We start from the raw sequence: 17,084 nt of genomic DNA on the forward strand, positions 1-17,084 counted from the left end.
AAAGAAAGAAAGAAAGAAAGAAAGAAAGAAAGAAAGAAAGAAAGAAAAAGAGACAGAAAGAAAAAAAGGAAGGAAGGAAGGAAGGAAGGAAAGAATCATTGTACTAAACCTCTTGGCCTTATATCTATTCTTGCCCAGTTTCATGGGCCTGTTACTACTTTCTTATCTAACAAAAAATAATAATAATGATAGTGTAATCAATTTAACAGTCTATATCTAGAGAAGTAAATGAGCCATTACTTTATAGTCATGGTTCAATTCAATCTGACAAACATTTAAGCACCTACTACAAAGTATGGTTTGGTGTTAGGTGATATGAGTTATCAAGAAAAAAATAGTCTCTACTCACAAGGAGCTTATATTCTACCAGGGGATACAATATATACATAATACAAAATAATTTCAAGTGAAAAGGGTTAATAACTCTGGGGATCAAGAAGGCTTCATGCAGGAAGTAGCACCTGGGCTGTCCTCCAAAGGAAGCCAGAGATACTGTGAGATGGCAGTGAGAAGGGAGTGCATTCTAGACGTGAGATTAAAAAAAAAAAAACTGCTCATCTAGATTCATGTCAAATGACTGTTATTTCAAAAACAAACAAATCTCTTTAGAAAGATGAAAATTTGCCACCTCTAAGCACATTCAAAAGAACATACCATAGAATTTGAAGACATTCCAAAAATGTTGCCATTATTCAAAATATTTCCAAAGTTCATTTGTAGTTAAATTCATAACCTCCTCATAGGCTCACTAGATCACAAAAAAAGAGCTGGAAGAGACCTTAAGGACAACTAGGTCTAATCCCCTCATTTTACAGGTAAGTGACACACCCAGGGTCATGCAGGTAGTAAATTTCTGTGGTGGGGTTTGAATCCAAGTTTCCTTGATTCCAAATGATGCCGCCTCTAGTGAGGTTACTTCAGACAAAGGCATGCAGTGTGGGCAGAATGGAAAGAGCTCTGGATTTGTAAATAAAAAATCTGGGTTCTAATTATGACCCTGAGTAGCTTAACGATTTTGGGCAAGTCATTTAGCATCTCTGAATTTGTACCTTCTACCACACACTTATTGTGAGGTTGAAACAATATCATGTATATAAATAAGGCAGGTTACATAAATTGTAAGGTATTTTTATGTTAAAATAAAACAAACTCTGATGTTAAAAAGAAATTGATAAGATTTCTTTTGCAGTCACATGTTGTACTATGTCAAGTGGTACCAAGCATCTCTCACTTAGTTCCCAGATGTTCCACAAAACTACCTCAGGTTATAAATAATATCTATCAACTAGTCAGGCAAAACATGTTTCTATATTAGGAAGAAAGAATGACTAATAAGAAAGCTCTTCAGTCTCATATGTGACCCATGCAAGATGCCTCATCTACTGAAGTTGAATATTCATGTTTATTTCATGAGCACAATAGGCCCACTGCTAACACAGCTAAAATCTATGCGGTCTTGAAAAAATGAAAACATTTACTATGTTAATAAATAAAAGGGAAAAAATTCCTTGTCTTCACTCAGTGGCGATTCAGCTTCCTTTGGTTTTCCATGATAGGATTATGTTTTAAAACATATATTTATTAAATATTAAGCAAAGACTGAGGCAGGGGATAGAAGGGAGAATTGAGGGAGAAAAGAAAATAATGTCTTTTCCATCTTCAACCTCCCTGTTTTTTCTGTTCTTTAAATACTAAAACAAAGGTTCATGCACACGTTATAAATGTTTCTAATGCTGGGCCTAATATTTTTATTGCTACTTTCTATATATTTTTGCTATTCTTCTTTTTGGAATTAAGGAGGAGGGGAAGGGTTAGGAGGGGAAACCACAGGCTATTGATTGCCCTAGATAAGAGGTTCCCAAACTTATTTGACCTACCACCCCCTTTCAAAAATAAAATTGCTCAGCTCCCCTGTGGAAATCTACTTTTTTTAAGCTATTTAATGTTTTTTTTAAATTTGCATCATTTCAAAAAATTTAATTAAAAAATACATCTTCAATTTAATAATTTATTGTAAATTTGTGGAGTTTTTCCTGCACTGAAATTTTGATGACACAATATTGTGTCATGTAAGTGGTAAAAGAAAATTTGATGACGCAATATTGCATTAAAAACTGTTAAAGGGTTATAACTTGCATTTTGTATGTTTATTTAGAAAATAATGTAATCACTACGACTTTAACTCTGTTATACAACAGATGAAACATGTATGAATGGTATTTCAAAATTCTCTTCTCTTCTTTCCTTATGCTTCCACTGCACCCTTATTTTTACTCAATGCCTCCCAATTGCACCCAAGGCTAGCATTGTCCCCCTGGATTGTTTCAGTGCCCCCCAGGGGGTGATATCGCTCACTTCGGGAACCTCTACCCAAGATGGTCACAACCAAATGAAGAAAATAATAATTAATATTCTCATCATTTAAATACAGTAGAAAGACATTATTTCACTTGATTAAATTGATCAGATATATAGGATATTTTTTAAAAGCTATATAATTTTAAGCTTTGAAGGGAAAATATTACATTTTGCTTGTGCTAGATTATCTTTTGGGCAAGAAAGATGTTGACTTCTAAAACACCCAAAGTAATTCCAACTCAAAGGACACTTTCATTTCAAACTCAGCCACTTATCCCCATAATCAATGACTTTATGCCAGCTGAAGGCAATTGTTATTTCCTAATTAAATTAGATGTAGGATTCATTTTCAAATGAAACTTCTAAGATAAAATAAATATTGATTTACAAGCCAAAATTTTTTTCTCCCATCCTTGCCAAAGGACCTAGTATATTAGCATTAAAAAAAATAAAAAACAACAACAAATAACTTCTGGCTTATTTCGCCAAAATTACTTTGTATTATCACATGGCTACCTATCTGTGCACATGTTATATCCTCTGAGAATATGTCCACACATCTTGAGGACAGGGACTGTTCCAATTTTGTCTTTGTAATCCCAACAACCAGTGCAATGTCTTAGTACACAGGGATTTAATAAGTGTTTAGTAAGTTTGATATTTCTGTAACAATTAACCCATCTGACCTTCAGGGTGTCTCTATTGGTCTCAGGCAGAAGAATGACAAGAAGATTCAGAGCCTGGAGCTGGTGCTTCTTAGATGGAAGATCTGTCAGGAGAAGAAACAAGCCTGAGCTCTGCAATTTGCTTTTTTGTTGTTGTTGAAAAGAAAAGTTAACGATTATTTTAGGTCAAACATCAATTGGGAACGTAGAGCGCAAAACAAGTGAGCAGCAATGCTTGTTTGGAGATTATGTCTGTGAGTGGATGAGTAAATGCAGCTGCTTCTGCAGAGCTTCCCCTCACGGTGGATGCTCACTTCCAACTGTTAGCGTATGACTTAAATGCCTTATGTTTCTAGGCACACAGCAGGGCTTTTTCAGGCATCTAGGTTATGTGAGAGGGACACATCATAGAAGAAACAACACTGGAGTCAGACCCTTTCTTCACTTGGCCCATGATAGAGAGTCTCTCAAGGGGGAAAAAACCTTAACTTAACATTCTGGTAATTAAATTTTTATAATTAAAACTATGAAAGATTTTTGCAGACCAAGACAGGCCTAAACTTACCTGTTTGTTTTAATGCCAAACCATCAAAGAACATCCTAATCCCATTAAGTTCAACAGAACAGGGCCATCACAAGGCTAACAGCCATGGTGCAGCAGGAGAGGACAAGAAAGCAGCACTGGGGTAAATACTGATCGTTTTCTGTCTTTATTCCCAAACCCTTTCAAAGATAAAGATGCTTGAGACTAGTGAGCTACAAAACAAGGCACATCTAACAGCTTTATTTCCATGAAAATGTAATATTAGATGAAACACGGGGGCTGGACAGTGCCCACAAACAATGTTAATAGTATAAGTGATATGGTAATAGCAAGCTAACTAACGGCTGAGCTTGGACCAACCGTAAGGGATGTACGGATATTCAGAAGACCATAGCTATGGTGGAATTTTACAATATGATGATACAGAATGATGACAGTACAATAAAGAGGCTTCGGTGAAATAAACACAGGTTTGCCCTAAATAACGTTTTTCAAAGATACACTTAGCACTTTTAACCTATCTACATCCTGGAAATAGACATATCTGCCTACCTCTCTACATACATATGTACATGCACACACACATAATATACACATGTATACATATAGACATGCACATATGAATAAATATATACATACAATAAACCCAAATTACTTAAAGAAAAATGCATGCATTTTTAAAAAGTATTCTTGTAGAGAGGCATCATAGCATGGTGGATGGAAAGCCTGCCTCAGAGTTAAGTATGAACTGGATTTAAGACCCATCTCTTACACAAATTGGCTGTGTGACCCTGGACACATCATTTAGCTTCTCAGTGCTCTAGGCAACTCTTTAAGACTCTTGCTGACCTATATTAGGAGAGGATGCTTCCTAGGCCAGTGAGATCACAGATCGAATCATCACCCCCCCCACACACACCCCGACAACCCCCCCCAGTCCCTCTCCGCCATCTTATTCCTGTATTCAAGTGCTCTTGGGGGTTATGCACCTACACTAATACAGGTTTTATTATCACCCACCTGGACTATTGAAGTAGCTTCCTAACTGGTATTTCTTTCTACCTTCTCTCTCCTTTCACAATACTTTCAAACCCCAGCCACTGTATGCTTCACAGGGCTTCAAGGTTTCTGATGACCTCATTGCTCTGAGGACAACCTTTGGGCAGTTCCTCAATTCATTTGAAGTAAATTTCAAACTCTTTAGCTTTTCATTCAAGGTTTTTCATAATTTGATAGCACCAACTTTACCAGATTTATCTTACACCATTCTCTTCTACATACTCTATGGCCTGGATAAATTGGACTTCTCACCTTTCCTTGTACTTTTCCTCCTTATGTGCCTTTGCACATGCCACTCCCTATATCTGGAATATTCCTTTCCTCATCCTGCTTAATTTCTGTCCATTCTTTAAGGATCAACTTTAAAATGTCACCACTTAAAAAAATTTAAATTAATTAATTTATTTTTCATTTTCCACATTCACTTTTATAAGATTTTGAGTTCGGAATTTTTCCTCCTTCCTCCCCTTCCTCTTCTCCAGGACAAATGTCACCACTTTTAAGAAGCTTTCCTGGCTCCTCCCATTCAGTAACAACCTTCCCCCTGTTCCCTCACAAACTTCAGGTAGCACTTTGCCTACAATTCTTATATCTACATGTTAACTATTATTTAGCATTATACCTTTTATCAATGCAGCATGAGGTTTACTAGACAGTAAGCTAGTCAGAAAGAACTGTGTCTTATCCAAACTTTGCAATCTCCCTCCAAACCGTGGCTTAGTACCACACCCTCACACCGATCACCTAATAAATGTTTGTTGAAATGAATGAAAAAGAAAGAAATGTCCAAGACAGCGCCATATGCTTATGAATGTGACAGAAAGGCTTTCTGATGTCAATACTGACCTAAGATGCCAGTTGTCCCCCCTCCCTTCCCAACCCCCATCCTTTCTGATTGCAGTGGACAAAGAAACAGCATCCTATTATTGGCTCAACATTGCCAGGAGAGAGGCACTTAAGAGCTACTATGAGCACTAACTCAAAAGTTCCCCGAATCCAGTAAACACAAAAACACGAGGGCTGCAAGTAGGGTGACCCACATTCAAAAGGGAACAAACAAGATGCCTAAATCTGTGCCTGTGCAGGCTGATTTCAAAAGTATATCAGTCATGACAATCTGGCAGACTTTCTCATGAAGCTTACTGATTTTATGGTAACTGCTAAACCCACAGTGTATATACTTCTCCAATAAATGTTTTTTAGACTACTTGGCAGGAAAGTGAAGTAGAATATAGGCATCTTATGTAGTTCATTCAATCACAAAAAGAAATGTAAAATTGCTGGGGATTCTTTAGTGCACAAATGTGCTGTGTTTCTTAAATAGCACATTATAAATCTGAACAGGAAGAAGGCATATATAATAACTCTGGTATCTATTTATTTAGGTACCAATAACCCAATATGTGAATTGAATTCATTGAGATCTATTTGTTTAGCTTCCAGCAATCTAGTATTTCAATTGGATTGTTGAGACCTCAATGGATCTCAAAGGTATTTCTTGTGTTTGTTTCTGATCATATTTATTTGGGTACAGAACAGGAAAATAATTCATTCTTTTGCAGGAAAGTTAAGACTTGTGCTTTCTCAAATCCTGGGGATGCTACTAGATAAGCTTTTGTTGTTCAGCCATTTTTCAGTTGTGTCTGACCCTTCATGACCCCATTTGGGGTTTCTGTGGCAAAGGTACTGCAGTGGTTTGCCATTGCTCTCTCCAGCTCATTTTACAGATGAGGAAACTGAGGCAAACAGGGTTAAGTGACTCATCCAGGGTCACACAGCTAGTAAGTATCTGAAGCCAGATTTTTTTTGGGGGGGGGTGAGGCAATCGGGGTTAAGTGACTTGCCCAGGGTCACACAGCTAGTAAGTGTCATGTGTCTGAGACTGGATTTGAACTCATATCCTCTCGACTTCAAGGCCAGAGCTCTATCCACTGTGCCACCCAGCTGCCCTAGATCTCTAACCAAATATATGTTGTTGATTCCTTTATCGCTCAAGATATAATAAATGTGAATTTATCTTAAGAGGGCCTTGCTCCCAAGAACATAAGGTTTTCGCTTGCAAAGTCTGCATCAACAGAAGGAATACTACTTACTCTGTACAGCCTGAAAAGCTTTGAGATATTCTAGACTGAGCAAGGGTTGAGGTAGTTCTCGGATGAAAAGCTTCAAAAGGCTGGCGGCATCATGCTGCTTGACACTCTCCCAGTTAAAAGTCCCTTCGTAAAACTTTGCTTCCAGTTCTTGGCAAAGGTTCTGAAAAACACAAGAACAAAAATGAACACCAAAACCCAGTTTTGTCCTGCTGACAGCTTTGCGTATTTCTCATATCACGGGCATTTCTTGTTACAGAAACCTAAAAACATTACAAGTGTTACCGGCTACCATACCAACGAAGTCACAGTCATTATCAATAAGCCAAGGGCAGATCATACTGTATTAATATAGAATTAAACTCCTTTGAGACTCAACTCAAATCCCACCTTTTTCCCTAAGATTACCTCTCATTTACACTGTATATTTCTTGTTGGTACAGAATATTTTTTAAAATGATTATTATTGTCTCCTCCATTTGTGTGATCTCTTTGAGAGCAGGAACCCTGTTTTTGCTTTTCTTTCTATCTTCAGCACTTTGCACAGTGCCTGGCACCTTTGCTGACTGACTAAACACTTCCAACATAGGCAAAAATGGGGATTTTTACTAGGATCCTCAAAAATTACAAGTAGTTAGGATCCTGCTTGAAAAAATACAAAAGTCTTTAAACTTTAGGTTCATTTTCATAAGTGCACATGAAAAAAATATTCACTGGAAAATACATAAAGAAAAGGCAGTAGAGAATAGTGTAGTATGAATTGTCCTTAAAGTCAGTAAGACCTGGATTCAAGTACTGCCTCAGACACTCACCACTAGGTGAACCTGGGCAAGTCCTTTCCTTTCAGTGTTCTGGGTAACACAACAACTATAAGCTGCAGAATGGTTGCCAATCTTTATTGGTAGTTAGTGTTTCCTCAACAAGAAGTTCCCTATCCTGATAAAATCACAAAAGGCAGGACAATTTTTAAGTAATGAAAATACAGATCTTTAAGATAATTTCATTTTGAAACTATAAAGAAAGTCTGCATATAACTAGATTTCATAGTCAAGTTTTATGCCTAAAAGTACGGGAGGCAGGTAAATCCTCAGTAGAGATAAATGGAAAACTAAATAATGTGACAAATGAGATTTTATAAAGCACATATATTTAACTGGTTTAAATGTCTTAGGTGGTAGGTGACAAAAGAACTGAACCTTAAACTATTATTGGTTCTAATTATTTAATTCCAAATACAATGAAAACAGATTAGATAAATTATCCCAAAGTCACTGATGAAATTAACTAGGTACCCTATTTTGAAACTTGTTTATAACTATTAATAATACCACTAATAATAAATCTACTCATTTCAACAGCTACCACTTTCTTAGAATACCAAGCTGCTAAAAAAAAAAAAAAAAAAAAAAAAAGGATACCAAGCCCCTAAGGAAATATATTTCTTAGATTACCAAGTTCCTAAGGGGAACATGTGGGACAGCTGGGTGACACAATGGATAAAGTGATAAGCCTAGAGTTAGGAGGACATGAGTTCAAATCTGACCTCTGACATTTACTAGCTGTATGACCCTTAGTAAGTCACTTAACCCTGTTTGCCTCAGTTTCTTCATCTGGAAGATGAGCTAGAGAAAGCAATGGCAAACCACTCCAGTATCTTTACTAAGACAACCCCAAATGGGGTCATGAAGAGTCAAAAATGACTGAACAAAAAGGGACTATATAAACTCCTTGAAAGTAAGGATTGTTTCATTCCATGTATTTGGATCCCCAGCAGCTATCATGGTGTTTGGCACATAAAAGTTACTTAATGAATGCTTGTTAATTGACATTTTTTTTTAGTCGCCAAGCCATGAATTCAGTTAAGACATAAAATGTTGAACATTTGTGACCACAAAAAGTCATTAGATACTTCAGCATCTTCTTTCCATTACTTTAAGCAATCCACAGAAGCTCAGAGTTAGAAGAGACCCAAGAGGGCATTTAATCTAACAAGTGCCTAAACAGGAATCCTCTTTAAAATATTTCTAAAAAATGGTCATCCAGCCTTCATTTGAAGAAAATGGAGGTATCAGTTTACTTTTTAATAGTTCTAACATTACAAAGTGTTTTCTTAAAATCTAGCCTCAACTTGATTCCTTGAAATTTTCTCCCACTGCTCCTACTTTTGAGATATCAAGGAGGGACAGCTGGGTAGTGCAGTGGATAAAGTACTGGCCCTGGAGTCAGGAAGACCTAAGTCTAAATCTAACCTCACATAATACTAGATATGTGACCCTGGGCAAGTCATTTAACCTCAATTGCCTCAAAAAAAAGGAGATAACAAGCAGAAAAAAGTTCAACCATTTTTTCCAAGTGATAGTCTTTTAAATACTTGAACAGTTATATCTCTCCTAAGTCTATTCTTCTTCAGTTTAAACAGACCCAGTTCCTTCAATGAACCTGCTTATGGAGTGACACTGAGGTTATATCTTCTGGATGTTGTCAATGCCCTTCTTAAAATGTGGCAGTCAGAAGTGAATACAATATTCCAGAAGGGCTCTGTCCAGAACAGAGTATAACAGGACTATCATTTCCTCCCCTACTCTGGACACCCTTAACCCAAGACTACATTAGCTTTTATGGCTGCAATATAAGACAGTGCTGACTTGTATTATGCTTCAAGTCTCATTAAAATCCCAAGTCTTTTTTCAGAAAAATTGCTATCTAGCCATTTTGCACTCAAAATTGACTTCTTGAACTAGTTATTCCTCATTAAACCGACTCTTACTAAAGTCACTCCAAAATCCCTGGCTATCTGGATATCTTGGATCTTGACTCTGCCAACCAATGTATTATCTATCCTTCCCTGCTATGTATCATCTACAAATGTCCTAAGCATGTCACCTCTGCCTTTACACAAGTCACTGATTTAAAAAAAAAAGTTAAATACTATAGGGCTAAACCTCCTAGGGTGATCCATGAGAGGTCATTCATGTCTCTGATGCACTGGGGAGAACCTTCCAATGATTATTGATGTTATTTGAGTCCAATTCTTCAACCACTTGAAAATCTACATAACTCCACTAACATACAATCCAGGGTTCCTTCATGCTGTCTACAAGAGTAAGAGAGATCAAACACTGCTAAAATCTAGGTCAACTATTTCTACAGCATTCCCTTTATCTACCAGCTTAGTAACTTCATCAAAATGGACCCGAAGCTAGTTATAGTACAGAATTATTTTCTTTGATGCCAATTTAATATTTCTCAAAAAGAAAGCCTCACTCAGAAAAGTGGGTGGGGGGAGGGGGCCACAAAACAAGAAACAAGTGAGGCTAGCAAATCATTTCAGTTAAGAGTTGAAGGAAAAAAAAAATCAACTAAGCACTTAGCATCCTATCTTCATACATTTACAAAAGACCAGCTGCTGCATAATTTGGTTTGTGACAAGAGGCTGGGTGGATGGGTTGAACCAGCTGAATCCATTTAATTGGCCTTTCTGGAAATTACACTTGGTTTAGATTGTCCTTTTGACAGATTTCCTCTCCTAGGAATCACACCTTAGATGCAATGTTCTGCACTGAAGCAAATGCTCCCTTATCACACTGCTGTTAGTTGGCAATCACTCTTTATCAGTGTGGGCACTGATGCATTGTGAATAGCGAAGGAAGGCACTGTACTGCTGTATGAAGAGATAACATACACGCACATTACCTGTTTCTGAGGGAGTGTTTCTATTAAACAAATGCATTTCTCAACAGGACTTGAACTGATCTCAGAATCACTCTTAAGTGCGTCACTTGCCAGGTGTAGGAACTGCATTAGTGCTTAACAAGTGTGAGACAATGACAATTTGTTTAAATATATAGAGCTCTCAAGTCGTTTGCTGGGGTTTGTATGAGTTTCAGAAGGGAAAGGCTGGGAGTGGTGGATAAGTACATTAAGTGACTGAGTGATTAGTTCAGCGCACTAAAAACTAAAAGAAAACAAAACAGAAAAAAAAACCAACAGCAGAGATCACGATGTAACTTGGCAAGGGCCAAACTGGCAGAAGCAAATGTTCTAAAATGAGGAAACAAGTGCAAATAAATCAATGAAATGCATCTGAGCTAAGAAATTACAGAAAACCTTTCTAAAATGTATCTGGACTCTGGCTCTGGGCCTAGAAACATCCTACCTCAAAATTTAGGGACTGGAATCTTCACTGTTGCAGCGAAGTGGCCTGTTCTCGATTATCCTCACACAGAGTACTCAAGCCATCTGCCATCTCTGTGTCACTGCACCAGCTGTCCCCGAAGACTAGAACATACTTTCACTTCACCTCCCTCCATTTTACAGCCCTTCTCTTCCTTCAGGATGCAGCACAAATACCTATGTCTTCATGAAGCCTTTCCTAACTAACTTTTATTTAACTGCCTAGTATTTATCATATGAGACTGCTAGGTAGTGTGGTGGATGAAGAGTCATTTTCCAGAGTTCAAATCCGGTCTCAGACACTTACTAGCTGTATGACCTTGAGCAAGTCACTTAACCCTGTTTGCCTCTGTTTTTTTATACGTAAAATGAACTGGAGAAGGAAATGGCAAACCACTCCAATATCTTTGCCAAGAAAACCCCAAATGGGGTCATGAAGAGTAGGACACGACTAAAAAGTGACTGAACAATTTATTATATATATACTTCCCCCCAATAGCATGTAAGTTATTTAAAAGTAAAATGGTTTCACTTTTTCTATCTGTACCTCCAGTGTCTGGCTCATAGCTGATGCTTAATTAATACTTGATTGACTCCTTGATTGACCAAATTCAACTTGTGAAGCACTGTCACTGATCCACTTCTTGAAGAACCATCAAAATAAACACTAATCCATGAGTTTAGGTTCTAACGACAGACCTTGAAGAAAGTCCCCTCTTTTCTCTTCCAGTTTTATGTGGTTTTCATATGAGGTGGTATAAGTAGAAGAATACTATTATCTTAGTAATAGAGATAGGCATCTTAATTTGTAAACCACCAATTTGATTTCAGGGAGTACCAAAAATGACAGCCCTCCTCCAAACAGAGCTCTTCAACCCAGTGGCATCATATTATCTGATATTGCCCACTGAGAGGCCTGGGTTTGAATCCCACCTCTTGACACTTATTAGTTATGCAATCCTGGACAAGTGACTTCATTTATGTAAACTCTCTGTTTCCTCTTTTTATAAATAGGGATAACATTTACATTCCCTATTTCCCAAGGTTGCAGTGAGAATGAAGAAATAACATGAAACATAGCTAAGGAAACTGAGGTTAAGATATTAAGTGATTTGCCAAAGGTCACATAAGTCATCACTAATAGAATCCAAATTCAAACCCAGATGGCCTAGTGCCTAATCCAATATTCTTTCTGTTTACCAGAATGTGTTTCTTGGGTCAATTTTCAGACTTATGTTTCTTAAATATTGTATAAAAGCACCCACTCTGACTGTAGCTGGAAGAGGACTTTGTGGGGGCATAGGTTTGGGAGAGAAGGTCTCAGAAGACAAACTTCATCTATCTCACAATTTTGCTTAAAGCCAAGACTGACTAGAATTATAATGGCAGAAAATGTGAAATCAGAAAAGGAAAACACAGTTACACTAGTAATTAGAGGTATGGACAATGTATATTGTCAATAGAGCAGACTATGAGGCTAATGATTTGTTGCCAATGGCAAGGTTACTGCTCTGCTAGATATTTAGAGTCAATGATGGAGGGGAATCTTGCTCAATTTGAATCTAACTAGTAGCTCTCAACACAAGCCCGATGTATCATCATGCCACAGAAGAGTAGGTAAGTGCACAATTAACTAAGTAACTCCTAGGTGGTCTGTTTCCCATAGAGAAGGTCTTGTTAAGTTTTTATTCCATTTTTGTGAAATAACTGCTGATTTATTAATTTTAACATATTACTCTGATTTTTTCAAAAATTCAGCCAGAATTTTTGAGCTAAAGAAACTTGAATAATTATTTTAATTTTTGTGTAAAGATTTTTATTGTCACATAGGAATCAAATAATAAAGTTACTATGATAACTCAAAGTTGTAATTTAGCATTAAATCTATTCATAAATATATTCAATCAGTTAGTACCTTTATCCTTACTGCAGCTCCAGGTATCCGTAAAAGCCCTTCAGTTTCTAATCCTCCCTCTTCTATTCGAGAAATCAACTGTATAGAAAAAAATAGATATTAATATTTAGAAATATAACTGTCAAGAATATCATATCTATTTTACATATAAATGACTGAAATTGATTACACCATATTCAGGTACGCATCTGTGATTAGCTGCCATTGCATTACTGCCTTCTAATAAACAAGCCCAAGAACTTGAAAACATAATTAATTTCATGTTGCACTCAAGAAAAAAGATGGCTCTCTTCATACTGCCTTAGATACAAAAAATGAGAAAAACTATGTGATTTCACACAACAGCTGTGTTATTGCAAACAAGTAGAGAATGAGGATGCTCATTTTAAAAGCTCCAAAAATAATTGTTTCTCCTGCTCTTGCAGGAGCCTGGACTCTGTGATCTAATCAATCTTCTGTATTCTGATATTTGCACATTTGCATCTCATTTTCACTTTGTTCAAAGACACATTTTAAAACAAGTTTGCAAGAGCCTTTCTGTTGGCAAATGTTCATTAAAACACACACACCTCTAGATATTTAATATTGCTTCATTCATTCAGGCCACAAACATACATACATACATATGTATGTATGTATATATGTATGTGAAATAGATATTAAATATTATCTGTGGAGCATCGTGCTAGGCAGAAAGAGAAGATGTGAAATTAAATGACAAAAACCCAACCCTGGTAGAGTTTATAGGCTAGTGGAGGATAAGGAACAAACAGACAAAAACATATTACCTCATTAGTGCCTCAGAAATGAGCAAAATGAGGAGTAAAATAATTATAAATGGTGAAAGAAGGGGAAATAAGGGAACGTTTCATGGAGTTTGGCTTGATAAAGATAAGTAAGAATTCAATTCAACTTCTGGAGAGTTATTCCAGTTGTTGTTTGATTGTTGTTATTTGTCCTTTTCTGTAAGAGTGCCATGGATGACATCAGGAAGGTGATGCTATGATTTGCAAGTGAATTTGATTTTTAAGTGAGGAAGGGCTGTGCAAAGTCACCAGCCTCACTCTGTCCTCCAGAGCCATCTGGTTCCAGTGACAAGATATAAATTAGGACAACTGGAGACAGGGCCCTTCGCCTGTTAAGGCAAAGTTAAGGTCTTTCCCAGGTCTCAGCTTGACTGAGGCAATGCCCATTCAGTGATTAAGACTAGGTAAGAAATGAGGCAAAGAATGGCCTCTTTTACCTAATCAAAAAAAAAAAAAAATCTGGGAGGGGAAGACCCTCAGGGTTTCTGGCCAAAACAGAAACAACTGCTATTTGTACTCACTCTGAGTCATCAGAGCCCAATGACCAAGTGAAGCTTGGGCTGGGACCTATTATTGGCCAATCAATGACAGCCAGAGTGATATGGGTTTAAAGGCATGGTCGTTAAGAAAGAAACCCAGCTAGTAAACCCCAAGATATCTTGGCAGGTTTCAGAGATCAAAATTTATATTCCTTTGGGCAGAGCACCTGCAGGTAAGGTTATGATACCCTATGTGGACAGAAGGAGAGGAGAGATGAAAGTAACAGTTATTCTGGGATTACACCTAAAGAGAGCACACACACAATCAAAAAATATTCATTAAGTGCTTACTATATGTCAAGTACTGACTAGTCTCAGAGTTGGGCATATAGTAAAAGTGAAATAGTCATGGAGCTTACATTCCCATAAGAGAGGCATATATATGTATGTATGTATGTGAGAAAGATAGACAAATATATGCACATTAATAAGTAAATGCAAATATGTACAAAATGAATAGATGGTAGGCTTTTTTGAGGGGGCACTAGCAGCTCAGGGGGATCAAGAAAGTGTTTATGAAAAAAAATATTTGGAATCCTCAAGGTATCGGTGGTCGGCTGTCTTCTGTTTTCTGTTACTCGGCAGCCGGTGTGCAAGCGCTTAGACATGGCCTCCAAGTACACTCAGCCAGTCAACCAGCCAGCCACACAAGGATATGGGGCTTACTTTACCCAGCTGAGACAAGGCTATTCCCAGAAGAGGTACAGTGGCTATGGCCAATCAACTCATATCTCAGGTTATGGTCAGAGCAGCTACAGCTCCTCCTATGGACAAACCCAGAAGACAGGCTACCACATCTAGCCAGTTCCCCAGGAACAATCAACCAATAGCTATGGCAGCTGCCAGAATTCCCAAGTTTCTTATGGTTAGCATTCATCTTAACCTGGCTACAGCCAGCAGCCAGCCCCAAGCAGCACTTCAGGGAAGCATGGTAACAGCTGCCAGAGAAGTAGCTACGGACAGCCCCAGAGTGGGCGCTAGAGTAAACAGTCTGGCTATGGTGGACAACAACAAAGTTTTTATAATCCCCCACAAGGATAGGCCCAGAACCAGTATGACAGCAGCAGTGGGGGCAGTGGAGGGGATGGTGGAGGTAGCTATGGCCAAGATCAGTCATCTACGAGTGTTGGAAGTGATGGCGGTGGCGATGGCAATCAGGACTACAGTAGAAGTGGTAGCAGCAGCAGCTATGGGGGAGGCCAGAAGGATCATGGGGGCAAAGTTGGGGTGATGGAGGTTGCAGTGGCTACAACCATAGCAGTGGTAGCTGAGGTCATGGAGGTGGCATAGGTGGAAGTGACTGTGGTAACTTCAATAAATTTGGTGGGTCCCAGGATCAAGGATCACGCCATGACTCTCAATGGGATAATTCTGATAATAATGCCATCTTCATCTGGAGCTTGGATGAGAATTTTACCTTTGAGTTTGTGACGAATTATTTCAAGCAAATTAGTATTAAGACCAATATGAAGACAGGGCAGCCTATGATCATTTTGTACACAGACAGAGACAGGAAAGCTGAAAGGAGAGGTGACAGCCCCTCTTCCAAGGCAGCCACTGACTGGATTGATGGCAAAGAATTTTCTGGAAAACCCAGTAAAGTCTCCTTTGTAATTTAAAGAACAGTCTTGAACAGAGGATATTGCAATGGCCATGGTGGCTATAGGCATGGTGGGCCCATGGACCATGGAGGCTTTGGAGGTAAGGCAGTGGTGGTGGCAGCTGTGGAGGATTCTCCAGTGAAGGTTGTGGAAGGCAACAGTGAGCTGGAGACTTGAAGTATCCTAACCCCACATGTGGGAACAGGAACTTTTCTTGGAGAAGAGAGCGTAACCAGTGTAAGGCACCTAAGCCTGATGAACCTAGCTGGGCAGTTAGGGGGACAGACTGGAAGCTCTCATATGGGGGGTAATTTTAGAGAAGCACAGAGAAGTGGCAGAGGTGACTATGACCGAGGACAATACCAAAGTAGAAGCAGGGATGATGGAAGAATCTCACAGGGGCCAGGGTAGAGGGGACATAAATGGCTTTGGACCTGGCAAGATGGTTTCAAGGGGTGGACACAGACAAGACAGACAGAAGAGGCCTTATTAGCCTGACTCAGGTATCTTTGGACCATTTTTCTTTCCTGACCCAACTACTGATCCCTTTATTTTCTAACCTTCCTGCCAGGCTCCTTATCCTTGTTTTGTAATTGTAACCATGCCTCCAGGTCCCATTAAATGCCATTGTTTTAGTTTAAATAAATAGACAGACAGATAGATAGATAAACAAGAAAATAAATGAACCATTTAAACTGAGCTTTCTTGAAGGACACAATTCTTACTGCTGTTTCAATATGATTGATAGATTGTATATGGTCCTAACCACAGTGGATGAATGTAGCCTTATTTTTTTTTAAACTAATGTTCTTGATAAAAATGTATGTAATATGTGCCGGCTGCGCTGTGCACTCTCCTCCTATAAGGAGCAGGCTGCCAGAGTCATACTACTTACCAGTCTTCGGTGCCTACCCAGATAAACACACAGAGACAAACCTACCAGGAGGTGCCAACACCCGAGCTTTATTCAGAGGCCATCACAGCAAGGCCAAGCAGGAAGGCCAGAGCAACAGAGCAGGAGCAAAGAGAGCGTGATCCGACCACGAGATCGTTCCTTAAGTACCTACTTAGCCCCTCCTCCTCAGCCCACCTACTAGTCATTGATTGTAGGATCAGATACCGGAAGGGGATGTCTGAGTTTAGTGCACCAAGGGAGAGGAAGTGACGCAGGAGGCTAGGACTGGATACAGGAAGGAGGCAACTGGGATTAGTGCATAGACAAAGAGTACGTGACCTAGGAAGTCAGGCCCAGATACCGGGAGGAGGCATCTGGGGTCAGTGCTACACAAAAGGAAGGTACGTGACCCAGGAAGTCAGGAAGGACACAGGAAGGA

At 38.6% G+C, this 17,084-nt stretch overlaps 1 protein-coding gene and 1 pseudogene across 1 annotated transcript in view; one reads left to right on the forward strand and one right to left on the reverse strand.

Moving 5' to 3' along the window:
• The window catches only part of ARHGAP18 (Rho GTPase activating protein 18), a 168,115-nt gene that overhangs the window by 29,639 nt on the left and 121,392 nt on the right, over window positions 1–17,084 (reverse strand). Inside the window, exons 8-10 of the mRNA XM_027848567.1 lie at window positions 12,805–12,882; window positions 6,720–6,879; window positions 3,045–3,127 (exon numbers count right to left, since the gene is read on the reverse strand). Of these exons, the coding sequence (XP_027704368.1) occupies window positions 3,045–3,127; window positions 6,720–6,879; window positions 12,805–12,882 (321 nt within the window). The remainder of the gene's footprint in view (window positions 1–3,044; window positions 3,128–6,719; window positions 6,880–12,804; window positions 12,883–17,084) is intronic.
• On the forward strand, window positions 14,756–16,243 carry LOC114033109 (annotated as a pseudogene).

Source organism: Vombatus ursinus, unplaced genomic scaffold (assembly GCF_900497805.2).
Source record: "Vombatus ursinus unplaced genomic scaffold, bare-nosed wombat genome assembly UNPS02006779.1, whole genome shotgun sequence".
NCBI lineage: Eukaryota > Metazoa > Chordata > Mammalia > Diprotodontia > Vombatidae > Vombatus > Vombatus ursinus.